The 21,323-nt window shown below is 37.7% G+C and overlaps 1 protein-coding gene across 1 annotated transcript; it reads right to left on the bottom strand.

The window, feature by feature from the left end:
* Window positions 1–1,975: 1,975 nt before the first annotated feature.
* On the bottom strand, window positions 1,976–8,066 carry drg1 (developmentally regulated GTP binding protein 1). The gene is made up of 9 exons (XM_016483543.1): window positions 7,987–8,066; window positions 7,646–7,769; window positions 7,326–7,501; window positions 6,111–6,180; window positions 5,425–5,594; window positions 4,713–4,843; window positions 4,466–4,633; window positions 3,466–3,588; window positions 1,976–2,335 (listed from the first exon to the last, which is right to left on the bottom strand). The coding sequence occupies exons 1-9, from the start codon at window positions 8,023–8,025 to the stop codon at window positions 2,236–2,238; spliced, it is 1,101 nt and encodes a 366-aa protein (XP_016339029.1). The 5' UTR covers window positions 8,026–8,066; the 3' UTR covers window positions 1,976–2,235.
* Window positions 8,067–21,323: the final 13,257 nt, after the last annotated feature.

Here is a 21,323-nt window from a genome sequence, read left to right as displayed (position 1 = left end):
TCTGACTATTTGGAGCAAATACTACATCTTACAGTAGTAGTGTATTTTGTCCCCCTCTTGCACAATACTCTTGGAAAATGTATGACCTTGAAGGAGACTTGTCCAAAAGGCACAAAATAAATTTCTAGAGTGCACTGAAACTGTTCTAAGGAGTTCTGTGAGAAGAAAAGAAGAACGGTTAAGACAATAATCAACATACGCATTTAGGACTCTCACCCCAATCTTGAAGAGGACCATCTACAAGAGGTCTTGTAGAGGACCTTCCAACAGGTTCCCACAGGGATGGATGTCCTCAAGGCAAATCTTCAAGCCGAGACCAATGCCTCTCGCTTCATCTGCTAAGATCATCTGAGAGAGCTGCTGTTCTGAGCTGGGCGTCTGGACTGGACCTGTTAGCCGAACTGAAGGCAAACTGTCCAGGACGTCTCTCCTCCAACACCCCCATACTCCGCCCCTCCCTCCGCCCCGTGGGGGGGTTGCACAATATCACCCAGGATAGGTGGTTTGCTGAAGAGAAGTTGGGTGGTGTGGGCCAGGGTACGCGTCATTGGGAGGGGGTAGAGGGTCCAGTTCCGCAATTCATAAATATTAATACAGAGTCCTCCCTCTTGAGGAGGGGGCAAATTCTTTAATTTTGTTAGAGGGGGGAAGCGCTTTATTCACTTAATGGCTTTTATTAGTGCCCGGACTTCAACTCTTTCATTAGCTAAAGTGCTGCTATAATTTACAGCGGAAAGTGCAGCAGGGGAAGATGGGTGGGGGAAGGGCGGAGCTTGATAGGTGAGCACTGGCTCCGCTGCCATAGACATACGTCCCTACCATCTTAAAAAATAGTCTTAGATCAATGCCTGAATCTGCCTCCATTTCATCCCCATGAACCCAATAACCCCACCAGAAGAAATGAACAACAGACTTTACACTTTTGCTGATGCTGTGCTTTGAATTCTCATTGATAACTTTCTGCATCTTTCTTGAAAATTATTTATTGTATTGTCCACATTAGCTATTGTTTTGTAAACAGGGTGACTGGTAAGAGGCTTTTTAATCCATAATTTTGAATAAGAATAGACCTTATTTTTTTCAAAACCAAAAACACCAAAGTACCCTGTGCATCGCCTTTTCTAGATGTTTTTGAAAAGGTAGATCATTTTACTGTATAATTTTAACTGTTTTAGTTGAGAAACGGCTTGTCACTGCCACAGCTGCTTAAAGTAGACTGCCCAATAACTAAAAAGAAATTGCAGTGTGAAACAGATGTAAAAAGTCATCACAAATGGTCTTTTTTTAGGGTTTCAACAGCGTCTGACGAATTCATTTCCATGTCGTTTGTGATCAGTGAATAAATCATTTAAAGAAGTATTTTTATAGAGAGTGTCACATGATTAATTACTGGTCAAGGAACTGCGCAACACAGCTTGAAATACGTATATCCACTATACTATTATATACATTTCCAGGTATTCCAGGTCTGAAAAATTGTCATTTTAAAATTCAAAATGTCTAGGTTTTCCATGACTGTGGGAAATGCATTTTCCCAAGGTACTTACAACACTAGAAATATTAATTTTTTTAATGGTAGTGTACTTATATCAACTCAAATGCAAAGGCTTTTTGGCTGATTAACCTTTTGGGGCAGCTTGCACCCATCGCACATTCATAATGTCAAATGTCCCTAGTGAGTGGGGCAGTTTAAGGGCATCAGTGCTTCTGACTGGGTGTATATCATTCCTTGTCCGATTCATCCGCTAAGTGGCCTGGTTATCCTGAGTGATTGATTGTCACAGAGGGGGAGGGTATAATATCCAGCCACTAGACTACTGGATTAAACCATGTGAAGTGCTGGTTACTGACTGACTAGATATCTCAGTTAATTTTGTTCATCAGGTAACCAACGCTAACAATTCAACAAAAAGACCTGATCAAATGTTTTGTGTCAAGCATCAGCGTCACATTTAGACATCCATGGATTTGTATATAAGGTTTTTATTGAAGTTCACTTTGTTTCACAGTCCACAGATGCACTTAATCTATAACTGTATAATTGCATTCAAGCCATTGTGATGCCGATCCGAGCATGAGGAGACATATTATTTAATATGCTCAATGAATCTGTGAGATTTACAATCATAGTCCAAAAATAAAAATGAAGAAACAACAATGGTGCCATGGGAACCTTTTACAAATGTCTTATCGCTTCTTATGTGAAGTGCAATGATCATGCAATCATCAGTTCTTTTATTTCTTGACCAGCTGGATTACATCCTCATCTTCTAGCACATGGTCTTTGCCGACTTTCTGCGGGTTATGCTTCACTGACGACCCCCACACCAATGCACTGCAGAGAGAAGAGAGAGATGACGCTAGGCACGTTTCGACACAGAAGTATTGTACAAAAGATTTTACACACAAGGTTTAAAATCTCTTTACTGACAAGGTATATTTAAGAAAATCTGCAACAAATTTATTCTGACATAAAATAAAGACTTTGATAGTTTGGTTTAATTCGCCTGAAATTAAAAAAGGTGGAGGCGAGTTGTACAATAACCACAGTAACTACAGCATTTCGGCAGAAATTAGTTACCTAATACATTTTTTTAAAGGCATCTTAAATTTGACAGTGTTGATTGGATGTCTTGTCACTTTACAAATAAGTGTTGTTATTGATAAGTAAAACTACTCAAAATAATTTTAACTGAAATAATGCTTAAAATAAATGCAAATATCAGACACAAACCTTGAATGACAATTAGAAATGACTTGGTTATTTAGTTATTAAATAACTAAATTCAAATAATAAAACTAAATAGAATTATGAAAAAAGAGAAAAGCGCATAAAATTACTAGGAAAAAAAACTACAATTTAAAAGTGAAAAATCTAAAAAAAGCCAATTCAAAATATGAATAGTATAAAAGCATATGAATGCTACTAAAACAACAGTGTTATAAATAGAGACTAAAATTCATAAGAGACTAAATTTAAGAACAAATCTAAAAGAAATATAAAATATAAATGTATCAACGTAAGAGAGATGCAATTTCAAGGCTATTATTTAAACAAAACTAAGGCCTCACAGGCTGAATTTAGGAACAAGGCCTTCTCAAAACAAGGGAATAACACACTGTACACTGTAACCTTGGAAGTGAGTTTAGAAGTTTAATGAGTTTACTGTGCTCATGTGAGAAATAAAGATAACTAGTGCTGCAATTAGATCAGAGCCTTTCGCTCTCAGGAATTTAAATCAGATCTTATTCTCTGGATCTCAACACAAATGAACAATGACGTACAGCATAAAGGGAAATCCATAATCACTTTACATTCTACTTCTACCTGACTTATTATGGCTTCAATGCAGCTTTTACTAAGTGAAAACAAAATCAATGACATTACCAACCTCAGTCCATAAGTAGAACATACTCATTTAAAAAAAATACACAAGTCTCCTTGAATGTTTTGAAGTCACTTACTATTTGAATTCTTTCATAAGGTTTTTGTGAATCTTTAAGCAGAAGTCCTCAACAGATGTCTTCCCATCTGGAAGTACTACAGGTGCTGTGTAATCAGGAAGCTGTCCTTTTGGCTTTGTGTAGCTGTGAATCATCAGCCAGAGTTATAATACATTCTGCTGTGGCTTTATGATACAGTGCATATTGTAAACTTCTGAACACTGGTAGTGAGCACTAGACAGCAGAACATTATGATATATTATGGTATATTACGTTTCTGTAAGCTTCACACAGGAGACATTTTCACTCAAAGTGACATTTCAGTATACATTGAGTATAGCAAATCACTTTTTTTTTTATTACATTCCTGAAAGCTCTTCCAGAAAGTATGCAACTTAAAAGGGTTAGTTCACCCAAAAATGAAAATTAGCCCATGAATTACTCACCCTCAAGGCATCCTAGGTGTATATGACTTTCTTCTTTCAGACGAATCCAGTCGGAGTTATATTAAAAATTGTCTTTGATCTTACAAGCTGTTTAATGGCAGTCAGCGGGTGTTGCATGCATCAGTCCAAAAGAAGTGAAATAAAGCGCATCCATCCATAATAAAAAAGTGCCTCACACGGCTCCGGGGGGTGAACAAAGGCCTCCTGTAGCGAATCAATGTGTTTTTGTAAGAGAAATAACCATATTTAAAACGTAATAATCAATTTAATCCAGCTTGCGCTCACTGTTGTACACGGAAGCAGCTCCGGGTGGAAGATGTAGGATGTCGGCGTTGCGCATGACTGCCATTAAACAGCTTGGAAGATCAAAGACAATTTTAAATACTACTCCGATTGGATTCATCTGAAAGAAGGAAGTCATATACACCTATGATGGCTTGAGGGTGAGTAGATAATGGACTAATTTTCGTTTCTGGGGGAACTATCCCTTTAATCATGCTGCCTACAAAGATAAGTTCATTGGCCAAATTCTAAGCATGCCATCACAGAATGCATTGCAGGAACATGTGACTCACATGCGCACTAGATGCAGGTAGTCCCAGATCTTTTCCAACAGGTCGTCAAAGTTCCAGCGGTGGTGAGCTGAGATTGGCACACAGTGAGGGATTTTGTAGATAATGTCCAGCTCCTCGATGGAGATCTGGTCGATTTTGTTGAGTACATAGATGCAGGGGATGTAAACCCTGGAGAGGAAAGTAAGAACCATGTGAATAATCTCTTCTAAACGGGAACGACTGAGTATGGATGTGAAGATGGTCCTACCGGTTTCCCTCCACCACGTCAATGAGGTCATCAGCTGTAGAGTCGCTTCGTAGGGTTATATCTGCGTTGTGGATCTTATACTCGGAAAGGATGCTTTTCACAGTCTCAGCGTCCAGCTCACTTTGAGCACACTAAAACAAAAGCATGACAACTGTAAACATGACTGATCTGATTGATGACACTAAAAAAAAGTAACACTCTACTGCAAGCCTAAGATGTAAATAAAATGATTTGGAATTAAGAAATGACTTGACGAACAAGTAAAATCTGATCTGCTGTTTCATGTGATCCATGTCAACTTCAAATTTCAAATGTTTTTGATAAAATATTTCAAAGACATTTAGCATTTACTTAAATATTTACCCTTTATTATTGAATTGAGATAGGAACAAAGTCTATTAGATTGTCAATTAGTAGTTAGTGCTAGACTAATGTAAATTATAATAATCTGCTTTAATAGAAATATGTCAATGAAATAAAGTCACTCAATTTCAAAAATATTCCAATAAGTTAACACCTCTGATTAATTTTAAACGAATAGTGTTAAATTTCTATGTTCACACACCTCCAGCTAATATACCTAAAAGGTTTCTCCCTAAATCATATTTATATATATATATATGTTTATTTTATGCAAGAAAAGTGACCCAAACTTTAACAATGCTTTTTATAAATGTATGCAATAGAGGGTAAAAGCACTCTGAAATCGTACAGTTGCGGTGAAGTTGATTCCGCCCTTGTCTTTCTTCTTGAAGCCAATATTTGGAGGTTGCTTGTTGAGCCGTATGCCAAAACCTTCCAACTCGTGTTCAATGAGCTTCTTGTGTCCGAGAGGCTTCAGAACGTCCAAGACGATCAGGATGAGGTTGCAAGTGCGAGCAACTGTTGAAAGGAGGAGAGGTCAGGGAGAGTGAATGTGATTGGTAATACAGCACATTTAAAAACACGCAAGTGCTCTAAAAGCATCTTTAAATGAGAGTCTGCAAGGAATAGTTGCTGAAAAAAATTATCTGCTGACAATTTACTCACCCTCAGGCCATCAAGATTTCTTCATCAGAACAGATTTGGATAAAGTATTTTAGCCGGAAACAATAGTTTGAAGTTAGTATCGCCCTAATGATGGATTTGTTTCTAATAAGCAGCTTTTCCCTTCACAAGACATTCATTGATGGACTGGAGTGGTGTGGATTACTTGTGGATTATTGTGATGTTTTTATCAGCTATTTGGACTCTCATTCTGACGGCACCCATTCACTGCAGAGGATCCATTGGTGAGCAAGTGATGTAATGGAAAAATGTCTACAAATCAGTTCTGATTAAGAAACAAAATCTGCATCTTGGATGGCCTGAGGGTGAACCAATTTTCATTTTTGGATGAAATATTCCTTAAGTAGTTACCAGCAATGACTTGTCGTCCTCTTCCCTTGCCATCTTTCGCCCCCTCGATGATACCTGGGAGATCCAGAAGCTAATAAACAAATATGAATCATGAAATTAAAGGGGTCATATGATGCTTTTTTTAAAGATCATTATTTTGTGTATTTGGTGTAACAGAATATGTTGACATGCTTTAATGTTCAAAAAACACATTATTTTTCAAATACTGTACATTATTGTAGGTCCTCTATGCCCCGCCTCTCTCAAACGCTTCGTTTTCTACAAAGTCCCTCCTTCCGACAAGAGCAGTCTGCTCTGATTGGCCAGCTGACCCAGTGCATTGTGATTGGCCGAACACCGCAAGCACTCGTCGGAAATGTAACGCCCCTTACCATAATCGCGAGCTTCATCTTTCAAAATAAATGTAAAGACAGAGCCCGAAAGGGGAACAGAGTCGCGTGACTGACACAGTGATGAAGCTGGTATGTGTTTGCAGTACACAAGCCACGGTTAAGACAGCTGACGCCACTTTGATGTCACCCTGTCTCTCCTTCTCTCTCTCTCGACAAAACATACTTACAGTCGCTGATTCAGAAGCGGCAGATTGTCATAGCAAAGTCAGAATTACCTCATCTCCTAGGTTCACAAAACGTTCATCCATAAAATGCATTGCTGTTCTGTTGCAAGTAATCTTAAAGATTCCTAAATGCATCTACTTTCGGAAGGCCAAATAAAGTGCTTTTGCTTTCGCACTGAAACACACAGCGTCTCCCTGACATGGCTGCTTCAACACTAACTGCGGTTACTGAAACCACGCCTTTTTTCTTTGCGTGCACATTTGGGCGCATTATGCAAATATTCCCACATAGTGAGGTAGATATGTGGGGGCGTGTTAGAACGAGCCGTTTTAGGTAGGCGTGGCAGAGTCTTAACTTTGATAAAGAATATCTCTTTGGTTTTGAGACTTTAGTCTTTGCAACTTCAGGGATCTTATCTATGCACAATCAGCTTGTAACACTCCAAAGAGAAAGGAAAACTTGAAATCGCATCATATGACCCCTTTAAAAGCGGTCATACCTCACTGCCTCATTCACCAAAACAGTAGTGTTGCAAACCCACATTTCAGGATGTTTCAGGCAGGACGAAGCGCCCTCAACAACCCATTTGGACAGAAAACGCTGCATTCAGTACAAACACTGTGCATGGTATACGATGAACTAGTGCAAAGAGTTTCACCTGAATTTTGGCTCCTTTATAACGGATCACTCCCGGTACAGTTGTCAGTGTGGTGAACTCGTAGGCAGCGACCTCAGAGTACACACCAGCCAGGTTACTTAGAAGAGTGGATTTGCCCACAGAGGGGAAGCCCACAAAACCTATTCGGGCATCACCGGTTTTTGCCACATCAAAACCTGCAGGAAAAACAGGTTGGTGAAAAAACAAAGTAGTAACAGACCACAATTTAATCAATCAGGACCTCCTCATAAAAACAGGTGCATGAAGCTCCAGAGGTGAGATATTGTAGCATCTGTGTGTGATGATGGTGCAGTACCAACCCTCTCCAGTGCCTCCTCCGCTGCCTCCTTTAGGAGTGATGAGCTCTCTCTTCAGTTTAGCTAATCTAGCCTTCAGCAAACCCAGATGATGAGCTGTGGCCTTATTCTTCTGAGTACGAGCCATCTGCAAGACACAAACAATTCAGAAAACCGCATATTTACTACGACAATGTCAAAACAACAACAGATGTTTACAGCTTTCATTATGATGTAACATTTAAAAGCTCAGTTTATTGAATCTCAAGTTCACTTCTGAAATCCAACTGGATTCACTGTTGAATGGGTTTGGCGCTAAAGTGCTAACGGCTAGTTTTCATATAGTAGTATTCATGTCAACCCACCTCGTTCTCGATTTCGGCTATTTTGGCGAGTAAACTCATTTTGGCGTTGGTCCTTTCGAAAACGTCACTTGAAAAATAAAAAGTTGATGTTACTTAATCGGTTATACGGCTTGTTGGCTCAAAAGCACACCGTTGTCATGCTTTGCCATGAGTTCACGCCACGCTCAGTCCTCGCGATGCTTTGCCTCTTCCCGTGTCTGACAAAAGGGCTCCGCCTACTGGCAAAGACCTTTGCTAATGGTAAGGAGGAGTGAATACTTATTACAGTTCTTCTTTTCCTGAGATGTTTCGGAATATCAAGCTTAGTTAATGTCTAAACAGACAGATACTGAAAAAGTGTTGATTTAAAAAAAAAAAAAAAAAGTCTGTCAACAAGGCTCTGTTGCTGCATTCATGTGCATTGTGAAGCTCGACACTCGAAACTTATTTATATTGTGAATAATAATGTGTTAATACTAATTATATTGTAAACAATAAACTAAAATAATGTGAATTCAAAATGATTAATTTCAAATATGTATGTATTCGTGGTATCATAACTTTTTGTTACATAAAACAAACCGTCAATGTTCTAAAATAGCAAAATCATTGACAAAACGGTAAGTGAACGGGGACTGTGCTTGTTAGCCAATCACAGAACTTGGAGGCGGCACTCAACCAATAGCGTGGGCTTTGGGGCGGGACTATTTGGTTAGCAGCAGCAGCAGAGCCGTTGAGAAACCTGTTTGTATGTGCAAGCTAAAAATTCTGCTTTATCAGGCTTATCAATAAATTAGTAGTGTACATTTTTACATTTTGAAAACTAAAAATAATTATTTAGTTATTATGGTGATCTCAAAACCTGAACTGAATTTGTTATAGATCAGACATGAGGTTAAGGTGCTCCTCAGTTTTTTTTTTCTCCTCATTGTAGATCACAAAAATGTATTGTATTATAATATAATGAATATAATGTCAAATGTTTCATACTTATCGTTTTGAGTGCACGACAATGTAAAATATAAATACTACACCTTAGCATTTCCATCTAAATACTGTGTTGAGCAAAAATAAATTTGATTGGACAAAAACTGTATCCACCCCAGAGTACAAGGTGAGTAGTCAATAATTTTTATCCGTTTTCCAGAAAACCGTACATTTTACAGCCTATATCTGCTAACTGTTATATAGGAAACCTCAAAGCTAACACAACTCACTACTGCATTAAACATAAAACATCCATACTCAAACAACACACACTTAAGTTTCTGTTAAATAGTTTCATTTTATTGTTTATATTCATTTTGCATACAGTATTTAATCACTCATAGTTTCTATGTTGGTGAAATTGCTGGATCCACCATTGTTTCATTAGGTTCTGTAACCCCTTAATGACATTACACCCTGGGATGTGTTGTTGCTGGGCCAGGTCATGAAATGCACCAATATATCCAACATTAACCCATCATATATCTTTAGAATCTAAAGTGCACAGATCTATCAATAACATGCTATCAATAAATGATAGTAAAGTATGGTGAACCGGTCATAATCTCTCCTTGTAGTAATCAATTCTTTACATCAGACAGACATTTGTGTTTACATTCTGAAAGGCGTGAGACCGATTGATCGGAAAATAAGCATGAGACTTCTTTATTTTGATTTGTGCTGTGGAGTTGTTTGACCTTTAACACCAGAAAACAGGCTGAATTCACAGGGCCATCCCAGAGAAATCCATTACAGTACAATAGTACAGCTTAATTGGAAATCTTAAGATCTTCCACAGTACCATCCGTTTCCCTACTTTCCACCCATTTTGAAAGCTTTGGTTCTACATTCCACGTCCACACTCAAGTACAGTTCTTTATCACACATCCTTTGAGAAAGACATACGCATTTGGAGGTGTGCTTGTCCTCGTTGAAATACAAAAATAGGCATTTCCAAACATATACAAGATAGTTGCTGCTCTTAAACAGATGTTTAAGCATAAAGCACACAGTGAACCGAGAGAGTTTCCCCTCAGCTACACCATAAAGATACGTCAATCGCTGTTGGAACTAATGGAGACATTGGTGCAATAACAGCAGCCATCTAACATCTACATTGTAAGCACAGTCATTTCAGTTGAGGTCTCATTTGCTGCCCTTGCCGTAGCCTACACAATCATTATCGTTGTACATTCTGGCCATTATCCTATGACTAAAGGTGTCTTTCTATTTGAATGAGCAACATAAATTCATATTATAGTCAGTAAGCGTTGAAGTGCATTGATAAAAAGTGCAAGTATAGATTCAGATGCATTCATTTCGAGAGGAGTAAATTGTTTGCAACATGGCCCCCGGAATAGTCACTTTTAGAGGGCTTACAACAGAAGATCCACTACAGCTGATGCCGTTTCCTAACCTAAAAGATATATGCTTTCCTTCGAGAGTGTAAATCTAGGGTTTTCGCTATTTGGACAGGAAGGGGAGGCATTCCTCATCTGCCCCTGTCTTGGGTTCAGACATGCTATTAGTTCCTCAATAAAGAGTTATTAATGCCTGTTGATTCAAAGAACAGGTCAGATCTCATTCACATACGCAGAGACAGACAATTCGGTAGGAAGCACTAGTCTGGCACTGTTCAGTGCCGTTTGAGGTCGTCACATTGCTTTCCTGAATTAAGTCCCCCGGGAGGACTTGCTCACCTGATATCTTTCCATCATTAGTTACTGAGAAAAGTCTCTCTGTGATCCTGTCAACAGAGAAACAGCATCATTTATTGAGGTAAAAAAGAAAAAAAAAGACAAGATATGTGTGGACGTTTCTATTTCAACCGCATTATCCCCAGTAACCTCTGATGGTGTCATCAGAATTTGGATAATACTTTATTGAAACCATAAGGCTTTACAGTAAAATGCAACTTGGCCATATGATGGCGAAAGTCTTCTCCGGAGACGCCGGCTGGGCTGGCAGCTCTAGCTGCTCTCGGAGGAAGTAGGTGGCGCGGTGGAAGACGATCGGCGCCGGGAGACGGACTGCGAGCGCTCGTGGCTGTGTTTGTCGTACGGCTGGAGTTGCACCTCCAGGAAGTCCCGGTGTTGCTGGCTGATCACCTGACTGATGAGGCCTGGAAGCGCCTGCAAGTTGCTGAGCAACGTCTCCAGTTTGGTCTCCAGCAGCGCGATCCTCTTTTCCATGTCCTCGCCCCGCTCGTTCAGGTCCGAGACCAGATCGTACATGATGTTTTGAGTCTGAGGTTAAGCGAGGGAGAGGTTATAATTAACAGAGATTCGTAAATGATCATGTTTTGTAAGCATGCGTGATCAGCTTTTAATAAACGTATTTTAAAAGATGACAAAATCAGTCATGTCACATGTCAAACCCTGCTGCATGTGGCAGGTGCTCTATAAAGCACTCGGGTGATGGATTGCCCTGATGAGAAATGAACTACTTCTTTTACCGATGTTCACAATTTTGTCTATATGTGAATATTGGTAAAATACAGGTCAAACTGATTATTGGCACTGATATTTTTTCTGATAAATTGACAAGAATCGTCTTTTTTGGAAAATTGGTAAAAACCCGATATTTTTTAACAATACGCACAAACGTCTGAATATCGGTTAAGTGCAAACATAAGTAAAAATATCACACAAGTGTGAATATCTCTAAAAATATCAGTCAAACCGTTTTGGGGCCCTGCACCTTAGCAATGCATAATGCTTAATCATTTTCTTTAAAATATCGGGTTTAGCGATAAATGGCACCATTTGGTGGGGGGAAAGCTAGAAAGAATATTTCTTTACAGACAACTTCACAGATAAAGTAACTTATTTATTGTGCTATCAGAATTTGTTCTCCAAATTAGAAATGTGTAGCTTACTAATAACAGTCATAATAATGATCAATTTATACAGCATTTCAGCGGTCACTCAATCTCTAGTAAGGAGGACTCAGAGTATTTTTTAAGCAGATTATTGTGTGGTTGCTAGGGAGATCTTTGTGGCTGCTTACTTATTTAAAAAGATAATAACACTGATATTCTGGTCTCTAGCAATGGCTCAGCTCCCTCCTACTACACACCTTCCCTTAACAAGTCAGATGATTTGAAACATAATTCATGTCTGTAGTCGGTAAGGGTGTGGGATGAGTTATGCAATGTAGTTTAACACTTTGGCTTAGAGGTTTGTTCAAATCCCTCACCATACGTATGAGCAATAGTGACACTTGCCTTAGCAAATACTACTAAAGAGAACAAACGAAAGAAACTGTCTTCATAACTTTCTGAAGAAAAGCTTACAAATAATATAATTATCCTAAAAATGAACAAAAGAACTTGAAAAATTAAACGGATTACAGGTGTGGAAACAAAAGTTGCAGACGCATCATATCAGGGCCCGCGGGCTGTCTGAAGGTTGCAGAAGCACTGCAGCTGCTTAAATTATTTTAAGCTGCATTATAGGATTCATTGCCACTGGGAACAGCTGCAGCCATGATTAATGTTATACTGCCCTCTGATGGTGAGAGGCAATTATGGCAATGATAAAAGGAGACAGAAACCAGTATGTCATATCACATCACACTCGGCCTCAATGTCACCCTCTCCGGTTTCTTTGGGAGGTGCTGGACAGGAGGGTAATTGGGTAACACTAACTAATGACTCTCACGGCAAAGCCCCGACAGAGGTTGCTGGAATATGACTACTGCGGATGTTTGAATGTCACAGCTCCGGCGTGCGAGCGAGTGTGTGCTGGTGCGAGAGGCTGTTCCAGCTGACTCATCAGATCTCGAGTGTATCCCTTTCCCAGGTTGCTGTGGGTTTTGCAGAGTCAGGCTGGCAGCGTGCCTGGTGTTCCCCAAGGCTCGCTATTTAGTCCGTCTAAAAATTGCCGTGAGGGAAGTGCAAATGCAGGGTTTCAAATTTATCAGGCTATTTTAACATCTCGGGTATCCCATCAGTTATTCTTTTTTCTAAGGAGATGAAAGCTTTTCCAGACCATTAAGCAGCATGATGAATTGTGCATAGCAAGAGGGAAATAAATAGCAAAAGTGAACATGAGGACATTTTGTAAAGGAAATATAATAAATGAACTGACATCAACCATATGCTTAGTTGCTCTTTGCAAGGAAACAAATGATCAGTACCACATACTGAAACCATATTGTAGACGAAACAAAGAGAAAAAACCCCAAATCAAATTATAAAATCGTGTCTGTTCATTTGACACCTGTAGACTTACAATATATTAAAATTCATACTAAAACACAAACGGACCTCCAAAGTTCCGTCATGCATTAGTTAAACATTCACTCAAAGGTATCTTACCTTTGCAAGGTCCACTAGAGAGTTTGCTTTGTCATTCAGCTTGCGTTGCTCCATTTTTACACTTCTTAATCTGAACACAAGACCATTCAGAGCCCAATAGTGGCAAGCGGTCAGTACAAACATCTTTTGACAGGTTCTCCATTCACAAGCCACACATTTCGGAAGCACTCCCAGGACATGCACAAGACATGAGGAGAGAATGCAGGGATTGAAGGAGGACTGAGGCGCATGCAAGTCAAAACTACAGTGGGAAGAGGCTGTGGGCGAGGAACGTCGCTTTTTCCACACCTCTTACAGGAACAGAGCAATGCTTTATCAACATCTGATGGAAATTATGAAAATATAATGACCTTTTTGAGTCCACCTGAGGCTCTGATGAGAGATTTTCTAGTTATTAGTGAGGAATTGATGATATATTAGAAACCTTCCAAAAAAACTACAGAGTGTACTTCATAATTATAGAACTTTACAAAAGTTACATGACAGGTCGGTCTCTTCTGGTTCTAAGAGGATATTTAGAGCTTATTTTGAAATCTAGGGGGAAAAAAAACATGATTGTGTTTACAGTAATATACTTATGGTAGAAGTCTATGGAGCCAGGCTTCAAATGTTAAAATATACATTGTATACATAAACGCATATATAAAATATACAGAATACACACAAAAATGTAACTTTAAAGTAACACTAGTAAAATTGCTTACTGCCTTGTCTGTACAGTTATATCCAATATTTCATGACTATGTACAACCACTGAACCCAGCAATGTTCAAATTATATTTGTAAGGATATGAAATATGACATTTAAATGTTTTACATTTATGTTTTAAGTGACTTACAAATAAGGACATTATCTTTTGTTAAATTACAAGAATAAAAATGTATACATAAATCCACAGGGATTTCGCAAGGACATAATTAAAAGATTTATAACTTTATAGTTTAAATCTGCTTGTATCAGTTATTATAGTAAAAATGAGATGCTATTATATTTTTATAAATATTTTGAATTAGTTTTTATTTTTACATTTCTGTTTTAATTTTAATTTTAAAGTTTTATAAATTTTGTTTGTAATTTTTTGTCTATATAGTTTTCATTATTTTTTTTCAGTTTTAGTTATTTTATTACATCAAGATAAATTAAATAAAAATGAGGAATTTTGCTTTGGCAACTGAACTGATTATTATTATTTTTTTCTGCTACATTTTTTTATTTTTAACAAATTGTTTATGCTTTTAGTTTAATATAATAACCTTTTCAAATAACATTTTTTTTTTTTTACAGACAAATTTAGTGCTTTAACAAAAATATGAGCTCCACATTTTGCTTTTAAACCCTCCTGAATGATTTGCCCCATAGACTTCCATTGCAAGTGTACTGCTGTAAATGGGACAGGCTATTTTTAATTTTTATTTTTTTCATTTTTTGGTGATACTTCACAGCATGTCCATAAGAGTCTCATTTGTGTTGACCCTGGAACATTCTTTTAAAATAACGACTATGAAACCGGTTTCATATTGGTTTTGTTGTATTTTAAACGGATCACTGTTTACTTTAAGGAAGCTGAGATAAATGGCCTCTGAGAACTGAATACTACATCACACAGCTTTGTAAACCAACCCTCTCACTCAAATCCATACTGTTAGCATTAATTATTCATCTCCTCCATTTAATTAGGTTTCTCAGGAACTACTTATCTTCACTATACATTAAGTGTTTTCTTCCCTTGTTCTCAAGGGCACTGCAAACAGCACTCCTGCGAGACGTGTGCGGGTAACACACATAAATTGCGGTTTGCATTCAGTATGTTTCCTGACTCACAAGGGAGAAACACAAGAAAGCTGTAGCCTACTCTGTTCTGGGGGAAAGGGATTGAATCACAGCCAGAGATATTTGTAATCATTGCTGAGAAAGAGCAACATTTAGCAATTAATTGTGTGGAGTTAAACTCCCTAATTAAACTCTGAGAGTTTGATGACAGAGATCAGAGAACAGACAATATGGGCGGCCTCCGGGGACTGCATGGTGACTGGCCCAGATGTAGCAATTTCCATCCGGGAATACGAAGGCTGCAATTCTGCTGCCAACCACCGGAGGGCGCACAAAAAAGCACCACACAGCAGAATAGAAAAACCAGTGCAGAGTCTGTCCAGAGACTACTGGATGAATCACACACAAACATGTCCAGGTCAGATTTTATAACTAAGCCAGAAACAAATAAGCAATTATATTTTGTATACAGAAAATTAACTGTTTTTAGGACCATTAACATTGTTTGGATTGGCATTTTCATAACAATTAAGCACCATTTACCCTCTAGTTCTCATAACTGTAAAACCCCTTATTTAATTTCAACTATCAACTACAAAGGTTTTAATTAAATTTTTTAAAATGTATATTAATTAGATATTTTATAATAAAATAACTCGTATAAATAAAATAAGTTACAGTAACAGCGAGTCTGTTCAAATAATCTTGTTGCCTTTATTTATGCTTATGTTTAATTTATATGGCATTAAAGTATTTTTTACAATATAAAATTTGTGTGAAGAAAAACTTACTGTAATACATTCCATTGTCTACTTTTTTATAATAATTCCCATTATTCTGAGATATAAATATACTAGTTTAGTTTATATGAATATTTAAATATATACCTATATATTATATTAAAATATTTTATAATGTAAAATAGCTTATGTAAACAAAATAGAATGTACATTATACAATTTTTTAGTTTGTTACATTAAAACATTTTTATAATATAAAAATAATTCGTTTGAAGATAGTTTGAAGCACTTCAATAAATATCATCATCATTATTATTATTATTTTTACGTTTAAATTCATTGTTTAAGTCATTGTTTTTGTCCCATTATAGTTATGAGAATAACAGAAGTAAATGTGTTTAATTGTCATGGGGGAAAAATTAGTCCAAATTTTAATGGTCCTTAAACAATAAGAATTTTCTTTAAGTGAAAGATAATAAATTTTTTCTGTTTATATTTTATTTTAATTTTTTTTGGTGGTGAAATATGACCAGGACATCCCCACAGCAAATGCCAGGCACTTCATGTAGACAGATATAATTGCTTTTTAATTCCTAATGTTGAAGTATTGTTTTACAATAAGTATGTCCTGAGAGAATGGCTCCATTAAATTCATTTTACAGTTGGTTGACCGATAGCTTTTTGAGAGAGGAATTATATCTGACCATTACAGACATGAAAAGCTTTTCAAAGCATATATAACTAAATCTAATTTATCTGGGGAGCCTCGCATCACATTTCTGCATCTATTGTGCCAATGCTAAAGCAGAGCCGTGCATTTGGCAAGCATCCGCTTTTCACATCAAGAGTATACTTGAGGAGAGCTCTAGCCTACACGCTGTAAATTAACCGAGCTTCATTCATGAGGCTCCTTCTGTTCCCCGAGACGTGTGTGTGGTGAACATTAGCTCCTGCTGGGGCAAAGGGAGCAGTGCATTTTGGGATAAAAGTCATCCAGAGGCTCCCTCGGGCACCTGCTGACCTTAGCGTCTGAGAGCTCTTGCTCGCTCGTACAATCCCACACCGAGGCATCAAGCTGTTTGGGTTTCTTTCTTTCTCCCTGCGTGTGATTTCTTGCAGTCAGCCTGATTCACCACATGCTGGTCGGGGCTGCAGTGAAACAATGTAATTGTTCCTAGCAGCTGAAGCAAACGTTACACCCGTTTACCTCACTGCATAAGCTTCAGGAAATGCTGAAGATGTGAGGAAACGTCCATTACGACTGGCAAATTCAGCGGCCGGGCGATTCGCATTATGACTAAGGGCTTCATCTGCACCGTTACCGGTCATCCAAGTGGGAAATGAAGGGGTGGAGGTGGGGGAGGGTGGGATATGCAGAGACAAATGTTGTTTCAGGAGCAACTCGGATTCCATGAGCCCAAAGATGCAAAGATGAAATAGAGCTGAGAAACTGGACGTAAATGAAAGAGTTCAGGAACGATCATCGTTTGACTCATGGAAGCAAAGTAAAGTTTTTAATCAGTGGCTGTCTGATTAAACGTCCCAAATAATCACATTCATGCAACAATGGAAAGAAAACACCCTTTATCATTGATAACTGAAATTCATTGGATAAAATGGTCATGTATAGTTTGTTTGTGTCAGCGCTGGTTTTAGGACGGTGCAGCTGGGAAATGGCTAAAAAGCTAATTGAGTGAATTTCACAAAATCTCCAGGTCACATTTCAGCTCAAAATCAAAAGAAAAAAATATTAGAAAAAAATAAAAATAAAAATGAATGAAACATAATAATTAAAATAAATATGATATTTTTTTCATTAAATATTTTATACAAAAAATAATTTTGCTTTTGTCAGAGTGTGATATGCAGTGAGACATTTTTTTCATTATAAATTAGCACAACTGATCCCCACACATCTCTGCATTTATCTTTTTTTTTAAATTCTCATTATTACTTCAAAATCAAAAGTTGCTCTAATGTGATTTTTTTTATTTAAATCAAGTTAGCACAACAAATACAATCACAATATATAAAGACTTAATATTTTAAACGTCACATATTTAAATATATACACACAAAATACTGTCATGATGTCTAAATACTTTATATTTATACATATAAGAAGAATGAATTTTGGGCACTATAGTACTGAGAACTGGTGGAAAATGTGCTTAACTTTAACTGCACTAATAAAAAAAATTAAAAATAAAGTCAGTGTTGATAGCCTGGTGGGCAGCACGCCGACATACAGCACTGTTGCGTTATGGGTGTCACGAGTTCGAATCCCGACTCGAAGATCTTTCCCAATCCCACTGTCAGTGTAATAAAGGCAAAAATGGAATAACAAATGCAACTAAAACAATATATACATTTTAATTTAAAAACCTGTATGTTCTTGAAAAGTTTAATGAGATTCATCTAATTAGCAACTGTGTTAATAAGCTACATTTAATGTCCTTGATTGTCTCTAACACTCCATTTGTTAAGGTAATTAATTGTAATGAAAAAATAATCTAAGTATGTGGAAACTTTAAAAACTTCAGCAAATATTTTTTAACTATATCAAGCACGATTTAAAGAATGAATTTCACTTATCAAATAAGGGCGTGTACATTTTTTTTCTGCTCATTTGATAGAAATACAAGCTCTCATTTGCATGCACACAACAGATCTGTATCTAAAGGTGAGGCGAAGACTTACTTTCGAGCTCTATTGCATTGTGTTGACACAAACAGGAAAAAAAGGAAACATAAAATAGAAAAATGAATTATCACAACAGTTAAAATGTGGCATGATTATTCTGTTCAGATCTCGCTGCAACCTCAATTGACACACAGTCATCAGGTGAAGATTCCGGAAGATTCCGGAAACATTCCATTCTGCTCCGCCCACTGACCACCATTGTTAGGCTTACCAAACTACATGCTACTCATAATTCACAGCTAGCCTTTTAAAAAAGAAGTTAGCTACTTAAATATATAAAAAAAACGATGACTACAATACCTACTTTCACACAAAACCCCAGTAAAATTAGCTAGATTTACCACATCTGTCATTCACACATACAGCGGTTTTCCATTTTCCATCCATACTGCTACTCCAACATTGCTGTTAAAACTCCGATTCCATTAACTTTAACAAATAAATTTACACTAAATACAAAGAAAAACCTCAGAATTCATATAAGTGATTCATAACAAACAGCAGCAATTAACTAATTATTTATTTTGAAAAAAAAAAGTTGTCGTAAAATGACATTGCAACAAAAATAGCAATGTAGCGTTTGTCACATTACAATGTTAAAGTAGCTCAAGTTAAAAGTACTTCAACTTTTTAAAAATGTGTCTAGACCTTTTGTTTTTTCATTATATCTTGTGTTTTTAAATACAAAAACGTGTTCTGTGTTAATGACCCCTTAATGTCCGTTCACACCAAACACAATAACAATAACGCTAAAGTTTAAAAAACTGAAATTAATAAAAAAAAAATATATGAAAATGGTTAAGTTCACACCACAACTATAACGATAATGACACACAGGAATGATATTTTTGCAAGCGCTATTTTTCCATCTGATGAACAATAAAAACATAACGATAAAACAACCAATCAGAATCCATCCAGCTTTAAAGAGCCTGAGCATTTAAAGGGGCACGCAACAAAACTGCAGTGCGCACTAATAGTAAACAGAACGCTATTGTGGGTTGATGTGGATGCATCATCAACTATATCAATATAGTTATCGTTATTTATAATTCGTAAAATGTCACAAGGTGGTCATGGTACTCTCCTGAACATGCATCCCGGACTGACACAGAAGAGAAGAAATTGTTAAATATAGTCATTACTTTTTTGTTACTTACTTTTGTTTTCTTTGCACACAAAAAGTATTCTCGTAGCTTCATAAAATTAAGGTTGAACCACTGATGTCACATTAACTATTTTAACAATGTCCTTTCTGGGCCTTGAACGTGTCAGTTGCGTTACTGTCTATGCAGGGATAGAAATCTCTCAGATTTCATCAAAAATATCTTAATTTGTGTTCTGAAGATGAATGAAGGTCTTACGGGTTTGGAACGACATGAGGGTGAGTAATTAATGACAGAATTTTCATTTTTGGGTAAACTATCCCTTTATCATGTGTTCATATGGATGGTAATTAGGGTTGCAAAGAGGCAGCACATTTTTGGTAAATTTCTGGAAACTTTTCAAAAGTTTCAGAAAATTTCCAAAATTTTCCAAAGGTTTCCAACAAACACTGGAAAGTTTCCGGAAATGTTCCACCCCTTTGCAACCCTAACGCTAGTAGTTATTATTTACAGTTAGTAAGACGTTGCAAGGTGGTTTCTACAGCATATCTGTGGTTACGAGGATGTTGCTGGATGGTTGCTAGGACGTTCTAAGTGGTTGGTAGGATATTCAGTGTAATTGCTAGGGTTTTGGCTGGTTGCTAGGGCATTCTAAGGGTTGCTAGGTGGGTTCTAAGACATTCTAAATGATTCTAGTTATCTTTATAGTTGTTGTCTTGGTGTGAACAGGTCTTTAACTGAAACATGAAGCTCCACCCCAAACTCACGCCATTGGTTGAGGCAGAAGATAACATACTGGACCAGTTCATAAAACCAGCTGTTTTGGAAGCACCACAAATCCGCAATGTTTGCACTCTTTGGATTGTCAAACTTTATCCTAAACCATAAAGAGACCCAAGAAAGAGCAACTTATTACGGAGTGCATCAGATTGTCTCTCTTTCTGACCTTCATTAACACGCCAGATGCGCTGTGTGTCAGTCTTGCGCCACTCGTTTAGCTAACAACACTCTGGCCCAAGAGTGCCGATCCTACAGACCTAAAGCAGGGGGTTGGTGGCACAGCAGGTGGTGCATGGGATGCTGCACACAGGCTTGAGTTACAGCTGGCACCACCCACGCAACCGCCCACCCCCTCCTCCCATTCTGCACGTGCAAACCACGGACACTCTCTCCCCGTCCCCAAAGCCACCTTGCGCAACCTTGGTCGTGACGTGCCATCATCATCATCATCGCCCTGTCAACAGCGCATTTGCTTATCGCAGCCCAGCACCAGAGGACAAACAGAACTCCAAAAACAAGATGTGTTCCTTATTTCCTGTGTGGCCTCGGCATACGCAGGACATCTAAAACGTACCTTGGCCTGAAGATGGCCTGTAGATAATTTCAGGCAAATCGCTATTCTAGAACTAATGCATGATAAGAATGGCCTCAATCAGTGGAAATCGATCCTAGTCATCCTCATTATGCAAAACGGCATGCATTCAGTGTTAAAGGACACACGGCGGAGCCATTAGTGAAGACTGAGCCAACTGGGAAGTTTCAGATTTGGCCTGTGAAGGCGGTTTCCCGTCTTTATGGGTTTGGAACGGGGCCAGGCGCTCTTTAAACATAAAGGACATTGAACAGAATCAGGGGGAGCAAATTAAAGTAGAAGATAGAAAACCACAGGCCTGTTAAGACAGGCACCGGCCGAATCGACGCTCACATATAGTCTTAATGAAGGCATGCGT

Source organism: Sinocyclocheilus anshuiensis, unplaced genomic scaffold (assembly GCF_001515605.1).
Source record: "Sinocyclocheilus anshuiensis isolate Anshui unplaced genomic scaffold, SAMN03320099.WGS_v1.1 scaffold838, whole genome shotgun sequence".
Lineage (NCBI taxonomy): Eukaryota > Metazoa > Chordata > Actinopteri > Cypriniformes > Cyprinidae > Sinocyclocheilus > Sinocyclocheilus anshuiensis.
Note: the sequence above shows the minus strand (reverse complement) of the source record. Positions and strands in the feature narration are given on the sequence as shown.